This window comes from Mustela lutreola, chromosome 2 (genome assembly GCF_030435805.1).
Source record: "Mustela lutreola isolate mMusLut2 chromosome 2, mMusLut2.pri, whole genome shotgun sequence".
Lineage (NCBI taxonomy): Eukaryota > Metazoa > Chordata > Mammalia > Carnivora > Mustelidae > Mustela > Mustela lutreola.
In genome coordinates this window covers 91879770-91900879 of record NC_081291.1, presented here as the reverse complement: position 1 = coordinate 91900879, position 21110 = coordinate 91879770, and the positions used below count along the sequence as shown (strand labels likewise).

The 21110-nt window shown below is 41.4% G+C and overlaps 1 protein-coding gene across 2 annotated transcripts in view; it reads right to left on the bottom strand.

Annotated features, from left to right (window-relative positions):
- Positions 1–2110: 2110 nt before the first annotated feature.
- LOC131824529 (collagen alpha-4(VI) chain-like) overlaps positions 2111–21110 on the bottom strand; it is a 117757-nt gene continuing 98757 nt past the window's right edge. Inside the window, exons 33-37 of one of the 2 annotated variants that reach the window (XM_059162579.1) lie at positions 11912–12002; positions 9948–10631; positions 8814–8910; positions 8083–8312; positions 2111–2763 (exon numbers count right to left, since the gene is read on the bottom strand). In XM_059162579.1, the coding sequence (XP_059018562.1) occupies positions 2588–2763; positions 8083–8312; positions 8814–8910; positions 9948–10631; positions 11912–12002 (1278 nt within the window). In that variant the 3' untranslated portion in view covers positions 2111–2587. The remainder of the gene's footprint in view (positions 2764–8082; positions 8313–8813; positions 8911–9947; positions 10632–11911; positions 12003–21110) is intronic. The other variant, XM_059162580.1, reaches the window with a different exon arrangement.

Sequence of the window (21110 nt, the reverse complement as noted above, 5' to 3'; positions counted from 1 at the left end):
GGTGCAGCCATTCTGGAAATCAGTATGGAGGTTCCTCAAAAAATTAAAAATAGAACTACCCGTATGATCCAGTAATTCTATTACTGGCTATTCTCCCAAAGAATAGAAAACACTAATTTGCAAAGATAAATGCACTCCTATGTTTATTGCAGCATTATTTACAATATCCAAAAATATGGAAGTAACTCAAATGTCCAATGATATATGAGTGGATAAAGAAGATGTGTTATTTATATGATATAACTCAGTCATATTACTCAGTCATAAAAAAGAATGAAATCTTTCCATTTGAAACATCATGAATGGATCTAGAAAGTATAATGCTAAGTAAATAAGTCAGTCAGAGAAAGAAAAATACCATGTGATTTCACTCATACGTGGAATTTAAGAAACAAAACAAAAAAAAGAAGACAAATCATAAAACAGACCCTTAGAGAACAAACTGATGGTTCCCAGAGGGGAGGTGTGTGGGGGATGGGTGAAATAGGTAAAGGGGATTAAGATTACACGTATCTTCATGAGCCTGGGATAATGTATAGAACTGTTGATATTGTACACCTGAAACCAATAGAACACTGTACATGAATTGTACTGGAATTAAAAAAAAACAAAAACAAAAACAAAAACAAAAAACAAGGTATTTCAAAGGACCTTGAGATTAAAATGAGTCTGAACATTCTGACATCACTCTTTAGTTTTCCCTGAGGAAAGTGATTAAGAAATCAAAACCAGGCCCAGTCTGACTTTCTTTTTGTAAGAGAAGGAACTCTGACATAATTGCTATCTTCTGATGAATGAAAAATCATGCTTTTAAAACGTGCCCGGTCATAAATGCATAATGAAGAGTTTGCCACCACTTCCAAAGAAGGAAATTAACTCAAACCAACATAGAATATGTTCTACATTCCTGAATCAAGGGTTCTATGAAGATAACATTAGCTCTCATGTTCTGGCTTCATATTTCTAAGAAATTTCTGTATTATTATGATGTATATGTGTTTTGCAAATTTACAACCATGAACACATAGTTACTCTTTTGTGATCAGATAAAAATAATTGCCACGAAAATAGAATAAAAATTTTAATGATTCTATGATTGTTTTATGTAAAGCTGGTTCCCATCCCATCTCCTTTGTCACTGGGCTGAGAGGAGGAACAAATAGGATTCTAGAAACGACAGCTTTTGTTATCGAACCAGGAACTTGCTGGAGAGTAAGCGCCACTTCGAGTCCCTGGGGGAAACCGCCAGCTGCCTGTGATCTGTTATGCACTGAATGTTTGTGTCATCCCAAAATTCATATGCTGAAGCCCTACCCTCAAGGTGACTGTATTTGGAGATACGGCCTTTAGAGGTAATTCAGGTTAAATGATGTCTTAAGGGTAGGGTCTTAATCTATGGAATTAGTGTTCTTGTAAGAAGAAACACTGGAAAACCCTTCCTCCCTCTCTTTTTCTCCTCTCTCTTTCTCTCTCTCTCTCCCTCCCTTCCTCCTTCCTTCTCTCTCTCCATAGAGGAAAGACTATTTAAGGGCAGAGCTTAAGGCAGCTTTCTTCAACCCAGGAAGGAAGCTCTCATGAGGAACCAAATTGGCCACACCTTGAACTTAGACTTCCAGTGTATCTTGGGCTTCCAGAACTGTGAGAAATAAGTTTCCGATGTTTAAGCCACCCAGCCTGTGGTATTTTGCCATGGCAGCCCAAGCTGATTAGTACATGATCTCCCGAAGGCCCCACATGAGACAATCTCAATATCCAGCAGCTCTAGAATTCAATGCAGTGCCCACTTCTGCTCTGAGCCTGGGCCAGAGTCAGAGGTCTGGGGAATAGAACCATGAAGCCCAAGGAAGATCTCACAAAACCACAATTTCCTCACAATCTATATGGAAAAAAATTTCATCTGGGATGAACCTAGACCCTTCGCTTCATATGTGCATTGATGACCTCGGCTTTAGTTGTTGAGTCACCAGGTTTCAAAAGGACAAGAGTCATTGTAATTGATGACAAAGGATTGGTCCCAGGAGAACTCACTGCTTCCTCCCTATCAACAGCTACGTCACAAAATAGAACACAGAATATAATGCAATAAGCAAGTTTCACACACGGTTTCCCGTAAGTGGTTTAACCAAAATATCTTTATTTTTACTTTGAGTGACAAGGATTAAATATTACATGAAAAATCTCCAGACCCTGTTCTCTAGTGATAAACAAGAATTCAAATTTCAACTCATTCCTGAATTAGATTCTACTCACTGCTCACACTGAGTTTTCTTTTGCTAGAGCCGAAAACAAAATTTTAAGTAATGTTACAGGTCAAGTTAAGTTTTTTCTTCATTCAGTTCTCGGTCCCTTACAAACTCGCAGGAAAGTTTCAGTTACTCTTTTAGCTACTAGAATGCAGTCCTTCTCAAGTCACAGATCATCTGACCCAAGTCCTCGCTGGTAGGAAAAATTTCAGAGGGTTAGGAATCCTACCTATGAGATCAGAGACTGAGCTACTTAATTGCTGTGTTGTGTGGCGCCGTTTCAGGGAAGGTAAACTTGTTTTCATGGGCTATGAGAACAGATGCAGCCAGAACGAGATTCTGCCCTAGGGGAGTGTTGGGACACACCGCACCTCACACTCTCCCTGGGTTTCGAACCGGTTAGCATTGCCCCCGCAGCTGCCGTACCAGAACTGTTGGCAGGACTGCTTCTCCTTGTCGTAGTACCATTTCAGGGTGTAATCCTGGCACTCCCCTGCCATTGGGTCCATGGAACAAGGATCTGCAGCAAAACAAAGGCAGGGAGAGCTGAATGTCCTGCAGGAGCATGACCGCAAAGGAAAGATGGTTTGGAGACAGAGCTTGGGAATGAATCCCAGCCTCACCATTGACTGGCTCTGTGAGCCTGAGCTTGTCCTGAACTTATTCTCTCTGAGCCCCAGTTTCTTCACCCATAAAAGCAGTGGGAAAACCCACATCACAAGTTCGTCATAAGGTGGCATGGAACATACATGAAAAGCATAATACAGTTACAGGCTTATTTTGCTTGGTACTCACCATATGGAAGATACATGAGATAATGTGTAAATGAGTGAACGAATGAATGAATGAAGCTTTCTGATGTCAAGAACTCCTCGCTTGCCTGTTATGCTCATTTCCCTCTTTTTTCAAATTGTATCAATCCCTTGACTTATCCTAAACCCATCCAGCCTTCTAGCGACCTAGCAAAATATCCAGCTTATTACATGTATTTCTTACTATAGTACCCTGACACTTGCCCGAGAAGTTAAGATGTATCTATTATAAGAAAAACATGATGTTCCTGAAAAATGAAAAATAGCATTTATAATTAACAAGTTACAACAGAACAAAATCTGAGATGCCCTGAATTTTACATCAGACATTAATTTCCCTGTGTATGTAACTTCTGTCTTCCAGGGAGAACAGATTTCCTTGGATACACTTGATGTCACAGAAAAATACTTGTCTTAGCTCAGCAGCCATATAGCATAGAATAATGGTATCCTTCAGATAGGATTTCCCCCTGGGCCTTCTAAGCACCACCAAATAAAAATGATAAGATCTTCAGAAAGCGAGAGGCTAATATTCATTGTCAGCTCCTTGGAAGACAACTCCCATTGCTATAACAAGCCCAGACCAGTTTTCTTGAAGGAGTGACCACATGTGCTGGGCCCAAGGGAATGAGATACACTCTCAGTGAGGTAAAGAGCTGCTCGTGGGAATTGTCCAGGAGAAGAAACCAGAGCAAATGCTTCTCCAAAACTTGTCAGAGTTAATAGGAAAATACTCCAGGGACGCCTGGGTGGCTCAGTTGGTTAAGCAGCTGCCTTCGGCTCAGGTCATGATCCCAGCGTCCTGGGATCGAGTCCCACATCCGGCTCCTTGCTCTGCAGGGAGCCTACTTCTCCCTCTGACTCTGCCTTCCACTCTGTCTGCCTATGCTCGCTCTCGCTCGCTCTCTCTCTGACAAATAAATAAATTAAATCTTTAAAAAAATAATAATAAAATAAAATGTTTAAAAAAAAAATTAGGAAAATACTCCAAAGGTGAACTTTTGGCATATTCTGTGGAGTCATTAAACAGATCTGGGGCTCAGCATTCAGCACTCTCTACCATGACAAACTAATTTAAACTGACAGCCAAGGACTTGTTCAAACAGATAATTCACAAAGCAGAAATAAACTACTGGGACTTCATCAAAATAAAAAACCTTCTGCTCAGTGAAGGAAACAATCAACAAAACTAAAAGACAACCTACAGAATGGAAGAAGATATTTATTTGCAAATGACATATCTGGTAAAGTGTTAGTATCCAGAATCTACAAAGAACTTATCAAACTCAATACCCCAAAAATAAATATTCCAGGTAAGAAATGGACAGAAGACATGAATAGACATTTCTCCAAATAAGACAAACAGCTGGGGGCGCCTGGGTGGCTCAGTGGGTTAAAGCCTCTGCCTTCAGCTCAGGTCATGATCTCAGGGTCCTGGGATCAAGCACCACATCAGGCTCTCTGCTCAGTGGGGAGCCTGCTTCCTCCTTTCTCTCTGCCTGCCTCTCTGCCTACTTGTGATCTCTGTCTGTCAAATAAATAAATAAATAAATAAATAAATAAGACATACAGCTGACCAACAGACACATGAAAAGATGCTCAACATCACTCATCATCAGGGAAACGCAAATCAAAACTACAATGAGATATCACCTCACACCTGTCAGAATGGCTAGAATTAACAACACCAGAAACAACAGATGATGAGGAGGATATGGAGAAGGAGGAACTCTCTTGCACTATTGGTGGAAATGCAAGCTGTGCAGCCACTCTGGAAAACAGCATGGAGGTTCCTCAAAAAGTTAAAAATAGAGCTATCCTGTGACCCAGCAATTGCACTACTAGGTATTTATCCAAAGGATACAAACATAGTGATTCTAAGAGGCACCTGCATCCCAATGTTTATAGCAGAAATATATACAATAGCCAAACTAGGAAAGAACCCAGATGTACATCGATAGATGAATAGATAATGAAGATGTGAAATGAATATATATGTGTGTGTGTGTATAGATATAGATATAGATATATCTATATCTATATCTCAAAAAGAATGAAATCTTGCCACTCACAACAATGTGAATGGAACTAGAGGATACTGCACTAAGCAAAATAAGTCAGGCAGAGAAAGAAAAATACCATATGATTTCACTCATATGTGGAATTTAATAAACAAAACAGATGAACATGGGGAAGGGAATGAAAAATAAGATGAGACAGAGAGGGAGACAAACCACAGCAGACTCCTAACTATAGGAAAAAAAAACTGAGGGTTGCTGGAGGAGAGCGTAGGTGGCAGGATGGTAATGGGCATTAAGGAGGGCACTTGAAGGAAGGAGCATTGGGTGTTAGATGCAACTGATGAATCACTAAATGCTACCTCCAAAACTAATAATAGAGTATATATTAATAAAATTGAATTAAAATTTTTTAAAGTCTTTTAAAAAGTAAAATAAAAACAAATGCTTAATGTCCACTGAAAATTTAAAATGTGGCTATTGCAACTAAGGAACTGATTTATTTAAATTTAAATAGCCAATGTGGCTAGTGGGTGGTCAGTACAGCTATAGGTGAGTAAATCCTGATGCTTTCTCTCTGAGGTATTCTTTGTAAGACTCCAAGCCTCTGAGTCTTCAGTTTTATCTTATCAGTAGGATATGACATTGGGCAATATATGTCACCCAAGCAATTATTGCCAGCCCCCAATTTTACATTTGCATTATTTTTATCATGAACATTAATTTTTACCTTCTTAGAAAGATTCTACAGCAGTGTTACTCAAGAGGTCCATGAAATCAAGGAATGAAGGAAAAAAAGGAGGAAAGATGAGTGTTGGATAGGACTGGGTGTTTCTCCTGGTATATATGTCTTATAGTGTAGTCATGGAGGAAAAACAAAAACAAAAACAAAAAAACAGATCTGTGTGCTTTGGAGAGATCACTGGAATTGAAAATATGTCAAGATTGGCCTGGTTGTGGGAAAGAAAGGACACTCACTTAATTCTTCACAAGTAAGTACAATAAAAGATTGCCAGTGTTACAGCAGAATTTGACTGAAGATACAGGGGCACAAAGGAGGCCATGAAAATTTAACACTCCCTGGGGTCAGAACAGATTCTAAGTGGAGGTGAACTTGAGTAGTGAAAGGTGAATAGAGGTAGTCCAGGTGGCCACCATGGAGAGGAGGCAGACGGGCAGGTGAGGGTGAGCACCTCTATGGCGACAGGAAATAAATAACAGGGCATAAAGGGACAAATACTGCGCAAGGTGTCTGCAGGGGAGTGGTGGCCAGAGAGGCCCCAGAAGACCACGGCAAGGGTCTGATTGAGGGACCTGTTTGCCTTTCCCAGGCAGAGAGACGCTATCTTCTAAACAATGGGGAACTATAGAAGAAGAGAAATGGCAGTCACACATGTGTAGGCAAATAAGAAAAATTAATTTGGTGCCCAGACAGCAGTTGGAAACAGGACAAATTGGAAGAAATGAGATGATAGAGAGAGTTCCGCCATTACCCTAGAAGTGAGAGCCAAAGTGTTGGAAAAAAGATGTGGGAAAGGGGGATGGACTTGAGGGATGCTGAGGAGAACCACACCAAGGTCTGGTCACCAGCTAGAGCGGGCAGGCCAGGAAAGGAGAATGACCAGCATGATGTTTGGGTTTTGGCTTTCCATTCCTGGGCTGATGGTGGTGCCTTCCAGGAAAAGAATAGATGCGGAAAAGGTTTAAATGGTAAAGACAAGTGGAGCTCATTTAACTGAGTTTGTTTGAGATAACTGAGGACATGTACCACAGCCCGATCTGGACGGTAGGTGAATACACTGGTCTGCAGCTCAAGAGAGTAAAGAGGGTAGAAGATATGGATTTGGAGTCATCAGTCACAGGGGAAAGCCAAAGTCCTGGCAGAAAAGTTCACCCCTTGTGTGTGTGTGTGCAGAGTGCTTGGGGGCTCACCGCAGGCCCTGGGGGGAAAGATGGCAGGTTGAGCCTGAAATTAACAAAGCCTAAAAGTCTGTACCTCTCATTTGCATAAGCTTCCTCTAAAGAAATACCCACTCTGTCCTTAATTTTAGTATCTTTTTTTTCCTATTCTTAAAGACTGGCTTATATGTAAACATTGTATCAACATCAGATTCCATAAAACCCGGATCCCCCTGTGAGGATGGACCTGGAAAGAGGAGCCCACAAGAATGGACAAGTGAGAAGTGGGAAGACCAAGATAAGAATGCTGTTTCTGAAGCCTGGAGAGGAAAAGGTCTGAAGAGAAAGGTAGTGGGTAAAGCCCCAAGGAGGCTTTAAGTCAGGTCTTCAAGGTCTGAAGGGGCCCTTTGATCTTTCTTGACAGCTCGAAGCACACTTGAAGACAAGGGCTGGCTGTTCTTTCTGAAGAGGACTAGAAACGAGGGTGTGCAGCCAGCCCTCTAGGAGGTCACAGGAGGCTTTACCTGGCCACCTTTATTTCTTTTGAAATCAAAAAATATAAAATAAAATAAGGACATCTGCTAGAGAAAGAGACATGGCAGAAGGAACCTGAAGAAGTTGTGAAGGTTTAGAGGGCCCTTGGAAGGCAACAGGAGAGGAACTGGCCAGAGCCAAGTTACTGACTGTGGGAAATTAGGTGGAACTTCCAGCCTCAGTGTTTGACTCTGAATAGGACTGGATGAGATAACTGGTAAGCTCTCCTCCATCTCCTTCACTTTGAATTTGTGGGAGAGGGTGCTTAGAGCAGTAGTTCTCACACTTGGTTGCTCAGTGGACTCACTGGGTAAGTTCCACACGCAGAGATTCTGACTGAAAGTGTCTCCATAATAATATTCCCTGAAATAACTGCCGTTCAGTTCTAGTTTTACAGTCAGACGAGAGTCAGCCTTCATATGTTTTCTTAAATTAATGGCTTTAGTTACGTACATGAATTTGTGCATTTGAAAGGCAATTACCTACAAAGCCAAAATTTTTACTCTAACACTGTGCACAGGAATTTTTTTTTTTAATGAAGACAATCTAAGGAGCAAGAAATAGTTTGGTTTTTACCATAGGTAGTGCCTGAATTTCCTTCTTTTCTGGTTTGCTTTTGTCTTGTAGATCTTTCTTGTCCATTTCTTTCAGCACCATATCCATTCTTTTCATGACTATCAAGTGCTACTTGCCAAGTTACAGATTTCATTGTGGCTTTTCTATTCTCCTTTAACAAAACATCTGTCCCTTCAAGTGCTTCCAGATCATCTGCAAAGCCAGATCTGCCAAACTGGGGCTTGGGCAACCTGCACAGAAACAATTCTGTCTCAAATTGCAAAACAATCACAAAAACTGGGAGGTTCCGTCCCCAGCTGGTACGAGTGGGCTCAAGAAACTTCAGGTTTGAGCATTTCCTGACGACTGTGGTGTGAGATTGGCTAGTTTCTTAGGTTTGCAGAGATGTTTGTATAGAAATCAGAATAATATGGTTGGCATTATTAATTTTGCCTCTGAGACATGGGATTAAAGGCTGGGAGGATGTAGTAGAATGGGAAATTGCTATTTCTTTGCTTTTAAATACTGATGTGGCCTTTAAGTTTGTTATATTGGTCCTATATTATTCTTAACATTAAAAAATAATAACTTAAAAAAAAAACAGATCAAAGTTGTCAAACAAAGGAGCATCCTAGCCCAATGGTTTGGGTGAAGTCAAGGACTTGGCATTGCCTGTTACCTTTTTTTTAGGGAAAGAGGCTCTTGCATGGGGACAAAGCTGTGGGATAACCTCAGCTCTGCCTTCAGCCTACCTCCTGATAGATCTAAATGGTTTCAGCAGAGTGTCCCCTCGGTTCGGGCCTCCACATTTTCCAATGAGCTCAGGGGATGGGTATTGGTTTATCCCATCTAAAAATAAAATAAAATAAGTAAATCAAATCAAATCAAGCACAAAATAATATAAAACTTTAAAATAAACATACAGTAAAATAATGTATAAAAACAAAATATTATCCATTAAGACATAAAATTTAAAAGACAAGAGGACAAAGCATAAAATAAAATATACAATAAAATAAAATAAAAAAACAAACAAAAATCAAACAAAACATACAGACCAAAAAAATCTGTAAACATAAAATGAAAAAAGTATATAAATTCAAATAAATCATAGAACAAACACCAAAATAAAGGCAAAGAAAATAAAAATCCAACAAAATAAAAACATGAAATTCATCCTATCACATAAATACTATAAAATAAAATCAGAACATAAAAGAGTATACTAAAACATAAAATTAAACCTAACATAATGAAACATTTAAAAATTAAGTAAAATGAAATTGGAACAGACTGGGAACGTGATTCCCCCAGCCTGCTTCTCCCTCAGAGTCACTAAGCCACCAGCCATCTATTAGAATTCTGTCCTCCACTTCCTACAAAGGTAAGGAATCAGAATCCACATTTTAACAAGATCCCTGAAAGATACATGTGCACATTAAAATTTGAGAAGCACTGTTATATGCCACTGGATTCTGTAATCCATATTCCTAAATATAAGAATAATAAAAATTATTCTTTGTATTTGCACAACACTGGTGCTTTCAAAGTCCATTCACATGTATACTGGAATGCAGACTTCACAAATAAGGACAAGACTGTAATTCTCATTTTGGTAAAAGGGAAAATCAAGAGGTTAAAGTAGAAATCTGAGGCCTCTCACACAACAAACGAGAGGGCCCAGATAAGAAACCAGCACTAGGCTCCTCATAGTGTGGAGACCATGATAGCTCAGGGTTTTCAGGAAATGCCGTGGGGGTGCTCTCTGGGACTCCCCAGAGGACACACTCAGCAAGGGTGAAAGTTCAGTGGGCACCTATTTGCCCAAATACCTGGCTCTACTAAGTTCCTCTCCCAACCCTATCCAGGGCATCCTCAGTGCTTACTTTTTAGAATGTTCAGGAAGGCCCTCGTGAATCCTTGGGCATAAGCTACTTCCTGGTCTGAGATTCCCTCCAGACGCAGCAGGTGCTGCTCAGTGGGGAGGCTGGCCACACCCTCCAGCTCTGCCAGCTCTTGAGTACTCACGCCCGGGCCCAAAGCCAGCACAAACAGAGTGATGCCCTCGCACTTGGCCTTCAGGGACAGAGTTCTTAGCTTTTCCTGGTCCCAGCTGCTGGTCTCGCTGGCCACGATGGCGAAGAGGACCCGCACCGGCCTGGGCAGAGGGGCTGCCAGGAGCACCTTCTCCAGCGTCCACTCCAGGGCGTGTCCCAGGGCAGGAGGTCCCTGCAGAGTGCGCTGGAAAGCCTCCCGGATGTACTTCCGCATCCGTATCTTTTGGCCGTAGGAGGTTAAGTGGAAGCCCTCCAGCACAGGGGGGTTCCCTGCACCTGGCCAGAAGTCTGGAGTCGTGTGCATCACCAGGGCAGCACGCGCCCCACGGGGGGACATGCTGGGCTGTGCCGCCACCTCCAGGTCATTGAGCACAGCATCCACTAGACTCAGGGCAGTGCGGTACACATCAGCACCAACGCCATAGGAGCTGTCTACCACGAATGCCATGTCCATGTCCGCTGTGAGGGGTCCTGGCACGCTCTGTTCACACTCTGGGTCTGGTCTGCACTTGTCTGGGGAGGAAGAGCCAGGAGAGGTTGGGGTTACCACGCATCCCTTTCCATTCCACGCAGACACATTCCCAGACCCTCGGTAAGAGCACATGCTGCTGAGTGGGACCTGCATTGTGTTAACAAGGTGAGCTGATGGGCATGGTAAGTAATCATGCCCATTTTTTCAGAAGAATGAATTCAGACAATCTAGCCCTACCATTAATGTTTTTAACCACTAGGCTATGGTTTTCTAATCTCTGGGTTCACAGACACCCACATGATTGATCCTGGCTCTCCTACTGGGTATGTGACCTTGGGCAAATTATTCAGCCCTCCCCATGCCTGTTTCCTCATCTGTCAGTTGGATATAATGATGATAATAATATGTACCTTATGAGGTTGTCTGAGAGGTTTAAATAAAAAATGAGTCAATACAAATAAGCACTCAGTAAATACCAGCCAGGCTTATCCTTCTATAGGAGAAGGAACCAAGACCCAGGGAGACCACGTGTCAAAAGATTTGGTGGGTGTGAAAGGAGCTCATCAACTGTAACATACACTATAAACAGCAGTCACTGTATTTGACTTGACCAACTTCTCAGGGCAAATCTCCCATGGCAGTGTTAGGTCTAAGTGTGGACCAGTAGAGGGAACAATTAAATCCCCTTTCAGTTTCACCTATAGGACTCCCTCTGGCCCTGGGTGCCAGGGGTGTGGATGAGAGTGCTTTGCACTTGGGCAGGCAAGGGCTTCAGCACAAAGTTCTCTCTGGCACAGATGAATATGAGTGCAGGTATAGTGATGGAAGCCAGAGACACAGACACATCAAATGACTTGCCAATATTCCACTGATGGTCAATAGCTGTTCCAGGCTGAGCATACAGGATTCTGGACAATTAGTTCAGAGGTCTGCCTTGCACAGTAAGGGCCCACTAAATGAGGAACACAAGCCCAGCCATCAACAGGAGCCTGGCTGGACAGATAAATAAGCAGAGCAGACCAGGGATGAGACTACAGGGACAAAAGGGACTGTGGGGCCCTCTAAGACACTTGCCCATCAAAATAGGTCAAGTACAACTCAGTTCAGGCTGACTATGGCCACAAAGGAATACAGTGTCTGTGATTCTCAAGATGATTCCTAAGAAAAACTGGAAATCTGGACTTTATAGGAATTCCCAGATTCTAAGACTGCACATATTCAAGTGAAAATACATCTGTAGGGCCCATCTAGCCTATGGCCACCAGTGAATTCATCCTGCTCTAAAGACATCAGTCTGATCAGAAATGCTGAGTGCGTTTACCATAGCAGAGAGTACAGTGGGCCATGTGCTCCACGTCCTGGTGCCTCTCGGTCTCCCAGACGAACAGCTGAAATCTGTTGGTTCCATCCATCTAATCCAAACACATACACAAGATTATCAGTAGTGGCATTAAATTTCAGGTCACGTTTTTCATGCTTTTTCCAATTCATATGAGAAAGACATTCGTTTGATAGTTTTAGAGAATACATGTATTTATATACAGATAAATAATTTGGTATTACCTATTACAGTTATTTATTGTCACTTAGTTCTCTAGTTCTAACCTGAACATTAGACTGTGTGGGGACATGTGGGTCTTCAGACTCCCGATGTGTATAAAACTCAACCAGTGTTGTGTTGTGTTGTGTTGGAATGAAGGTCAGGGAATTGAAGATTCAATCATTTATAAATTCCATAAATGTTTAGTGATTATCCACAGTATGCAAGATGCAATATGGTGGGAGCTTTAAAGAGGCAGACCCTTTGAGGAGGTGGTCATATAGGTCATACACCATTAGAATGGAAAGAGGTAGATACCATAAGGGAGGCCTCTCTAGCATATTCCTGGTGTTCAGGGCTGGTACATCCCAAAGCCAGAAGGCAAGAGGGAGGAGGACTCAGGGAAGGCTTTGTAGGGATGGAAAATCTATTTACCTCCTTCCTTCAACCTTTCCAATTATGATTAATGTAATAACTGATATCAAAACTTAAAAGCAAACAATGATAACAATAAATCCAACAGATTCATGTGACAACCAGGTAATCAACAAACCCATTCCCTCTTCTTCCTAGGGCCACAACAGATGATGTTTTCCATTGTCCTTGTAGTTAACTGGGACCATGAATGGGGTCTAGCCAATGCCAGGTGGGTGGAGGGATCCCATTTCCAGATCATGTATGATACTCTGTGTGTGCACATCTGTCAGCCAAATATGAAGGACTCAGAGAAAGATTTACAGGCCCTTCTGTATGAGGGAGTCTTTGGTAGAAGCCCAGGTCCTGAAATGGCTGCATAGAAAAAAACGCTTGTCCATTCCACACCCACATCCAAGGACCCACATTCCCTTGTGACAGATGAGGAAAGAATACCTGATTATGTTAAGCCACTGAGACTTGGACATGAATGTTTCTGCAGTTAACCTTCCCTGACAGATGCAGATTATTTGCAGACCTTACACCTCATGATGAAATTTGGAATACTGTCAGATTATTTCTGTCCAGGTGTGAGGGGGTATCTAAGATTATTCATGTCCATCACATTGTCTGCTCTCTGTCAAAATGTGAAGGACAGGGCACCACTGGAGGGCAATTCCTCTTCCTTAATCCCTGTGGCCAAGTAGGTTGTAGAGCCACCTCTAGAATCAAGGTGCTAGGGACATGAAGCTGTCATGCTAACCCTCAAGCAGAGAAGACAGGCAAAGGCTACTTTGGGAAAGAATTTTCTGTAACATGCCCTCCTAACAGAGCTCTTCAGTCTTTCTGGTTGGGACTGCAGCATATCCTCAACTTTAGCTCTCAGAGTGAGATTACATGAAAGAAAAACCCATGTGGAGAAAGAAATACAAAAAGTTGAACTTTTGGAGAGAGGAGCAAGATGGTGGAGGAGCAGGAAACTAAATTTCATCTGGCCCCAGGAATTCAGCTAGTTATCAAACCATTCTGAATACCTGCAAACTCAACAGGAGATCAAAGAAAAAATAGCAGCAATTCTAGGAACAGAAAATCGACCACTCTCTGAAAAGTAGGACAGGCAGAGAAGAGAATCTGAGGGAATAGATGGAAAGATAGACCACAGCGGCAGGGCCCAGCTTCTGGCAAGTGACAGCGTGGCAGAGTACAAAATTGAAACTTTTACAAGTCTGCTCTGTGGAGGGAGGTCGCTCCAGTGGCTAAGCAGGGGGTGGAGCACTTGTGGGGACAGTGAGGTCTCAGGACCTGCAGGATCACAAAAAACCTGGGGTGTCTGAGTGTGGCAGAGCTCCCAGGTATCAGATGGGGAAGCTGGCTGCAGAGACAGAGCCAAGGAGTGGGATCTCAGCTCTGGGTTGCCATAAACTGTGATCTGATGCACAGTCAGGCCACTGTTCTCTGAACAGAGATCCCACAAGTGGCAGATCCGGGGAGACCCCCTCCTTCCTCCTCTGGGGGGAGTGGCACAGGAATGCACTACAGGAATCTGGACAGGAATCTGGTGCTGGGCCCTTGCACCGGAGATAGAAATTACCCAGTCTTCTCTGTCACAGACTGGGTAAGCAGAGTGCGGCTTGAGGCCAGGGAGATGGGATTCACTGACTCCTTTTCTTTGAGGGCACATTGAAGAGTGGGACCCCAAGCTCTCGGTTCCTCTGGGGCCAGAGACTGGGTGGCCACCATTATCATTCTCATCCCCCAAAGCTGTACAGAAAGCATTCAGGGAACAAAAGCTACCAAGAGCAAAACCAAGCAGATTACTTAGACTGGGCCCTGGCAAGTCCCATGCAATTCTGACTCAGGGAAAGACATTTGAGAATCACTGCAACAGGTCTCTCCACCAGAAGATCAGCAAGAACATCCAGCCAAGACCGAGTTTACCGATCATCGAGAACTGCAAAACTCCAGTGCTAGGGGAACACAGCACATAGAATTCACAGCTTTTTCCCCATGATTCTTTAGTTTTTCAAAGCTAAATTTTTAAAATTGTCTTTATTGTTTCTTTTTATACTTTTTTTAAAAAATTTTTCTTTTCTTTTCCAACCAACATCTTATCAATTCCATTTTTAAATTTTTTTTATTTATTTTTTAATTTGTTTGACACACAGAGAGAGCACAAGTAGGCAGAGAGGCAGGCAGAGAGAGAGGGGGAAGCAGGCTCCTCGCCGAGCAGAGAGCCCGATGCGGGACTCGATCCCAGGACCCTGACATCATGACCCGAGCTGAAGGTAGCGGCTTTACCCACTGAGCCACCCAGGCACCCCATCAATTCCGTTTTTAAATACTTTTTTAATTTTTATTTTTATAGTCATATTCTATCCCTCCACTGTAATTTGCCATTATTTTTGTATATATATATGAGTTTTCTTTCAAAATTTTGGGAGACAATTTCATCTAACAAACCAAAATATACCCAAATCTAATGTACATTTTTCCAGGGTTATTGTTACACTATTAGCATTTTGTTCTCATTCATCTATTCTTCTCAGGATAAAATGACAAAATGGAAAATCTCACCTCAAAAAAAAAGCAAGAGGAAGTACTGACTAATCAATACAGACATTAGTAAGATGTTGGAAATAGTGTTCAGAATGATGATTATAAAGATACTAGCTGGGCTTGAAAAAAAAGCATAGAAGGTACTAGAGAATCCCTTTCTGGAGAAATAAAATCTTACCAAGTCGAAATCAAAAAGGTTATTAATGAGGTGCAATCAAAAAATGGAGGCTCTAATTGCTATGATAAATGAGGTGGAAGACAGAATTAGTAATATAGAGGACCAAATGATGGAGAATAAAGAAGCTGAGAAAAAGAGAGACAAATAACTACTGGATCATGAGGGGAGAATTTGGAAGATAAGTGATACCATAAAAGGAAAGAACATTAGAATAATTGGGATCCCAGAAGAAGAAGAAAGAGAGAGGGTGTAGAAGGCACACAGGCATAAAGTAAAGTGGAGAACTTCCCTAATTTGGGGAAGAAAACAGGCATCAAAATCCAGGAGGCACAGAGAACTCCCCTCAAAATCAATACAACTAGGTCAACACCCCATTATCTAATAGTAAAATTTACAAATCTCAGAGACAAATAGAAAATCCTGAAAGCAACTCAGGACAAGAGGTCTGTAACCTTCAACAGTAGAAACATTAGATTGGCAGCAGACATATCCACAGAGACCTGGCAGGCCAGAAAGAACTAGCATGATATATTCAGGGCACTAAATGAGGAAAATATGCAGCCAAGAATACTATATACAACTAGGTTGTCACTGAAAATAGAAGGAGATCCTGGATATCAACCTTTTGTCTGTACTATAAAGAACTTCTCAAACTCAACACACACAAAACAGACAATCATATCAAAAAGTGGGCAGAAGATATGAACAGACACTTCTTCAATGAAGACAAACAAATGGCTATCAGACACATGAAAAAAATGTTCATCATCACTAGCCATTAGGGAGATTCAAATTAAAACCACATTGAGATACCACCTTACACCAATTAGAATGGCCAAAATTAGCAATACAGGAAACAATGTGTTTTGGACAGAATGTGGAGAAAGGGGAACCCTCTTACACTGTTGATGGGAATGCAAGTTGGTGCAGCCACTTTGGAGAACAGTGTGGAGATTCCTCAAGAAATTAAAAATAGAGCTTCCCTGTGACCCTGCCATTGCACTACTGGGTATTTACCCCCAAAATACAGATGTAGTGAAAAGAAGGGCCATCTGTACCCCAATGTTTATAGTAGCAATGGTCACGGTCGCCAAACTGTGGAAAGAACCAAGATGCCCTTCAACGGATGAATGGATAAGGAAGATGTGGTCCATATATATACTATGAAGTATTATGCCTCCATCAGAAAGGATGAATATCCAACTTTTGTAGCAACATGGACAGGACTGTAAGAGATTATGCTGAGTGAAATAAGTCAAGCAGAGAGAGTCAATTATCATATGGTTTCACTTATTTGTGGAGCATAACAAATAACATGGAGGACATGGGGAGATGGAAACAAGGGAGTTGAGGGATATTGGAAGGGGAGGTGAACCATGAGAGACTGGGGACTCTGAAAAACAACCTGAGAGTTTTGAAGGGGCGGGGGGTGGGAGGATGGGGAAGCCAGGTGGTGGGTATTAAGAAGGGCACGTATTACATGGAGCACTGGGTGTGGTGAAAAAAACAGTGAATACTGTTACATTGAAAAGAAATTTTTAAAAAAGAAAGAAAGAAAATAGAAGGAGAGATAAAAAGCTTCCAGGACAAACAAAAACTAAAAGAATTTGTAAACACCAAACCAGCCCTACAAGAAATATTGAAAGGGGTCCTCTAAGCAAAGAGATACCTGAAAGTAACAGACTAGAAAGGAACAGACAATATACAGTAACAGTCACCTTACAGGCAATATAATGACACTAAATTCATATCTTTCAAGAGTTACCCTGAAAGTAAATGGGCTAAATGCTCCCAATCAAAAGACACAGTGTATCAGATTGGATAAAAAGGCAAGGCCTATCGATATGCTGTCTGTAAGAGACTCATTTTAGACCAAAACCACACTTCCAGATTGAAAATGAGGGGGTGGAAAGCCATTTACCATGCTAATGGACATCAAAAGAAAGCTGGGGGTGGCAGTCCTTATATCAGACAAATTAGAATTTAAGCCAAAGACTGTAATAAGAGAAGAGAAAGGATACTCTATCATAATTAAAGTGTCTATTCAACAAGAAGATCTAGCAATTATAAATATTTATGCCCCTAACATGGGAGCAGCCAATTATAAAAACCAATTAATAACAAAATCAAAGAAACACATCGACAATAATATAGTAATAGTTGAACAGTAACACCCCTCTTACTACCACAATGGACAGATATTCTAAGCAAAAGATCAACAAGGAAATAAAGACTTTAAAAGATGCATTGGACCAGATGGACATCACAGATACATTCAGAACATTCCATCCCAAAGTGACAGAAAACACAATCTTCCCTAGTGCATATGGTACATTCTCCAGAACAGTTTACATCCTGGGTTCCAAATTAGTTCTTAACTGGTACCAAAAGATTGGGCTCATTCCCTGTGTATTTTCAGACCACAATGCTTTCAAACTAGAACTCAGTCTCAAGGGGAAAGTTGAAAATAACTCAAATACATGGAAGCTAAAGAGCATCCTACTAGAAAATGAATGGGTCAACCAGGAAATTAAAGAAGAATTTTTAAAAATTGTGGACTCTGAGGAACTGAGGGTTTTGGAGAGGAGGGGGATGGGAGGTTGGGTGATCCTGGTGGTGGGTATTGTGGAGGGCACATACTGCATGGAGCACTGGGTGTGGCACATAAACAATGAATTCTGGAACACTGAAAAGAAATTTTAAAAAATAAATTTTTTAAATAAATAAAAATAAAAATAAATAAATAAATAAATAAATTTATAGAAACAAATGAAAATGAAAACACACTGTTCAAAATCTTTGGATGCAGGAAAGGCAGTCCTAAAAGGAAAGTACATAGCAATACAAGCCTTTCTCAAGAAAGGTCTCAAATACACAACCTATCCCCACACCTAAAATTGCTGGAGAAAGAACAGCAAAAAAAAAAAAAAAAAAAAAAAAAAAAAGCCTAAACTCAGCCCAAGAAGAGAAATAATAAAGATCAGAGCAGAAATCAATGAAATAGAAACCAAAAGAACAGTAGAACAGATCAACAAGACAAGGAGCTGGTTGTTTGAAAGAATTAATAAAATTGTTAAACTCCTGCCCAGATTTATCAAAAAGAAAAGAGAAAGGACCCAAATAGATAAAATCATGAATGAAAGAGAAGAAATCACAAGCAATAGTGAAGAAATACAATTATAAAAAATATTATATGAGCAACCATATGCCAACAAATTAGACAATCTGGAAAAAATAGATGCATTCCTAGAGGTACATAAACTACCAAAATTGAACCTTGAAGTAATAGAAAACCTGAACAGACCTATAACCAGCAAGGAAATTGAAGCAGGGCCCAGGGCCAGATGGCTTCCCAAGGCAATTCTACCAAACATTTAAGGAATAATTAAAACCTATTCTGAAACTGTTCCAAAATAGCCAATAGAATCCAACATACATTAAAAAATTAAAATTTCCTCACCTGGTTATGCTATTTCCTGACTTAATTCAAATCAACCAAGACTGACTAAACAACTACAAAACAGAGGTTTTAACAATCCCTACAGAGATACAAAACTGACAATCACACCCTCGAAGTGTGTAAGACCTAGCAGGAAGGACAGATAAACAAATTTCAAGAAAGAAAGAGGTCAAATAATATGTTTTAGGAACAAAGGAAGAGAGGGTTCATTTGAAGCTCAGGGGATCTAGGGAGCCTGATGAAGATACTGACATCTGGCACTTTGGGAAGAATGAGTAGGATACTTACTTAGCAAAGAAGCAGGCAAAAGATTAGAATCTGGAGGAACAGCATGTACAAAGGCCCAGAGGTACACAGTGGTTTTCTCTAGAAGTCTCCTTTGTTCCCATTCCCTATAGATTAGAGAATGCCCAGCTCCAATGTGCAGCCACACAGCACATCTGAAACCCTGGAACCCCCTGCCAGATGGTGGAGGCGGACATAAAGAAAAAGGGCAGAGCTGCCCAAATTCAACATTTAGATCTAAATTCCACATGGTCATCATATCTGAGTACTGACCAAACCAAATGGTCCTAATTAATCACCAGGCGTTAGAGAGAACAGTAGACATTTGATAGCTTTCCTGGAAATCACATGAAGCACTTTGAAAGGCTGCTGAAATCAGGATCCATGGCAGTGTTCCAGGACCTATGGGAAGACTGAGATAACCCTAGGAGCACCCATTTTATTCCAAGAGTTGTGGGGAAACATTAAATTCGAGTACATTACTTTTAAATCACAAGAAACATATGGAAGTGTGCTATAAAATGCAGTGTTTGTGTGAATTTTTAAGATTGTATGAAAGACATTAAAGAAATCCAAATATCCTCCCAAGTTTGGTCCATGAGAAGAGTCCAATGCGGCAGTAACGGATGTGGTGTCAGTATCCCAGGTCCTTGTCCTTGATCTGCCATGGTTGGCTGTGTGACCTTGGACAAGGGTCTGGTGCCTAAGATTCCTCAGCAATAGAGTTGAGGGTCTGAATGGATGCCACAAGTTTTCTTCCTGTGTCAACACAGCCTGGTCCTCAGTTCTAACCTTCTGTATTTGCCTCATGTTACCTTTTCTATCCGAGCAACTCAGAGGATGTAACTCTTCCATCTGTTGTCTGCTTATTGGAAAATTACCAAACCCAACTGAATTGGAATAGTTACAAAACTTACATCTTTTTAAAAACTTTTCTTAGGAAGAATGATTTTGTGATCATGCCTAAAATGTTTAGTGTTCTTGCAAAAATAGAATTGTGGGAACAAGTACACAAAAACACAATGGAAGTCCATAAGTAAGTATGATTCAGTATAGATTCATCCATACCCAGTTGTCATTAATGAACCTCTAATTACTTTGAATTTGTGCGTACCAGCATGGTCCTAGTCACTGATAAGGTAAACAAGATAATTCCTGGGAAAGCTCAAGCAGAGAGACAGTGTGGGAGAGAATTCAGTATGAGGAGAGGAGAAAATTGGCTCTATGAGTCTTAGTGAAAACTCCCATCAGCATCAGAGAAGGAAATTTCATAAACAGAGTACCTTAAACACAGACTAAGTGACCTGCTTGGGGCACAAAACTTTATGGTAGTTTGAATCAATGCCTCTGGCGAGTTTCTCAACTACATTCCTGAGTGTCCAACTGTAGTCTGTTGGGACTAGTTGTGTACTAAACACGGGAGTTTATGGAGGGGAGAAGACATGGCACATGGATTTGCATTCACATCCTCTTTTATTTCTTAGACAGAAAGACACTTCTTCAAAGGATTCAGACAACTCTCAAACTCCAGCCTCCAATTTTTAAAGAAGTCCCCATGAGCCCTGAGCTGGAGAGACCCACAGGGTTCAATCCAATGCTCTAGCTGTTGCACAAAGCTGCCAGCATCATGGGACAATGTTTATTCCTGGGACTGAGCTTGGGGAGGCTCTCGATTTGTATGGGAATAGAAGGAAAGAAAGCAAGCGCTGGGGAGGAGGATTTGCCTTGGACGGAGGGAGAGCTAACTGGACCCTAAGGAGAGAGACTTAGAAACCATCTGGCTTCCAGCTGAGGCAAGAACTTGGGGAACAAGGGAAAATGGACAAACTGGGGAAGGAGGCAAACAGAGTAGTCATGCGACCTGTGACTGACCCCAGGAGCTTGAGTCCAGCCCTGGCTCCTTGCAGTTGGCATGACCCCATCCTACCAAGACTGCCATGAAACAGCTGCCTACTCCTGGACTTCCCAACTAACATTAGGGATTGGCATTGGATTGAGGTGGCAGGTGGCAGAGTGGAACTTGGAAACCTGACAGATTAGAGTACAAATTCCAGGACTATGCAGGTTAAAACAAGTTGCTTTACCTC